Genomic DNA, 1,134 nt, shown 5'->3' with positions numbered 1-1,134 from the left:
TCAGGTGTTGGGGGGCTGTCACAGCAGCGTCAGGATCTTGCCCTTGGAGTTTACTAGGTCAAGAGCTGCTGCCTCCATTGTTGACTGGAGCCATGTAGCTGTCTGAGCCCCTCCCCCAGCCACTGTCTCTCTGTCCCTCTGCAGACCCCGGATCCCAGCTGAGCGTCTCCAGGGCCCTCCCTCGGGCCAAGGGCTGACCCCCACTGCCAGCATGGTCTCCCACAAGCCCCAGGACAAGACCCCGAAGGAGAAAACCTCCCCAGAGAACAACTTTAAGGAGCTGAAGCACAGCCCTGAGGTAGAGGAGGAGGCAGGCATGGAGTTTGATGGTAAAGAGGAAGAGCAGGATGAAGACAAAGAGAAAGAGGAGAATGAAGTGGAAGAGGAGGATGATGATGATGACAGTGATGATGATAATGATGATGATGAGGAGGACGATGAGGAAGTGAGTGACGAGGATGAGGAAGATGATCTGTGACACACAAGGGTCACAATCAGTGCCCAAGTGCGGGCAGAGCTTCCCAATTGGCTCAGAGCCCATGAAGCACCGGTGCTCCCACCCCAGCGCCCTGCCCTTTGCGCCGGCTGCAACAAGAGCTTCCATCACATTCTGAAGCTCATTGCTCACTGGCATGCCCATGATGGCAAGAAGTCCTTCACCTGCATCGACTGTGGCAAAAGCTTCTGCCACAGCTCCCGCTTCCTGCAGCACCGCTGTGCCCACCCTGGAAAGAAGCCGCATGTCTGCGCAAACTGCGGTGAGAGCTTCCTGCGGATCTCGAAGCTTGTCACCCACTGGCGTGTCCATGCAGGTGGGAAGCTCTTCACCTGCACCGACTGCGGCAAGAGTTTCAGTGTCAGCTGCGACCTCTTTCGGCACCGCCGTGCCCACACCGGCGAGAGGCCGTACCGCTGTGCTGGCCGCCGAAAGAGTTTCAGTGTCAGCTGCGCCCTCTTTCGGCACCGCCGTGCCCACACCGGCGAGAGGCCGTACCGCTGTGCTGGCTGTGGCAAGAGCTTCCGGTGACACATGAAGCTCCTTGCCCACTGGCGTGCCCATGCCAGCGAGAAGCCCTTCGCTTGCACCAACTGTGGGGAGACCTTCCACCACGGCTCCAGTTTCCTCCGGCACCT

The 1,134-nt window shown here is 59.0% G+C and overlaps 1 protein-coding gene across 1 annotated transcript in view; it reads left to right on the top strand.

Annotated features, from left to right (window-relative positions):
• Positions 1–144: 144 nt before the first annotated feature.
• LOC103780460 (zinc finger protein 135-like) overlaps positions 145–1,134 on the top strand; it is a gene marked incomplete at its 5' end in the record, with an annotated part of 1,978 nt that continues 988 nt past the window's right edge. The window contains 2 exon segments of the mRNA XM_008948146.1: positions 145–445; positions 566–1,023. Coding sequence (XP_008946394.1) covers positions 145–445; positions 566–1,023 — 759 coding nt within the window.

Source organism: Merops nubicus, unplaced genomic scaffold, assembly GCF_000691845.1.
Source record: "Merops nubicus isolate BGI_N331 unplaced genomic scaffold, ASM69184v1 scaffold13219, whole genome shotgun sequence".
NCBI lineage: Eukaryota > Metazoa > Chordata > Aves > Coraciiformes > Meropidae > Merops > Merops nubicus.
The sequence above is the reverse complement of the archived record's forward strand: the minus strand, read 5'-3'. Positions and strand labels throughout refer to the sequence as shown.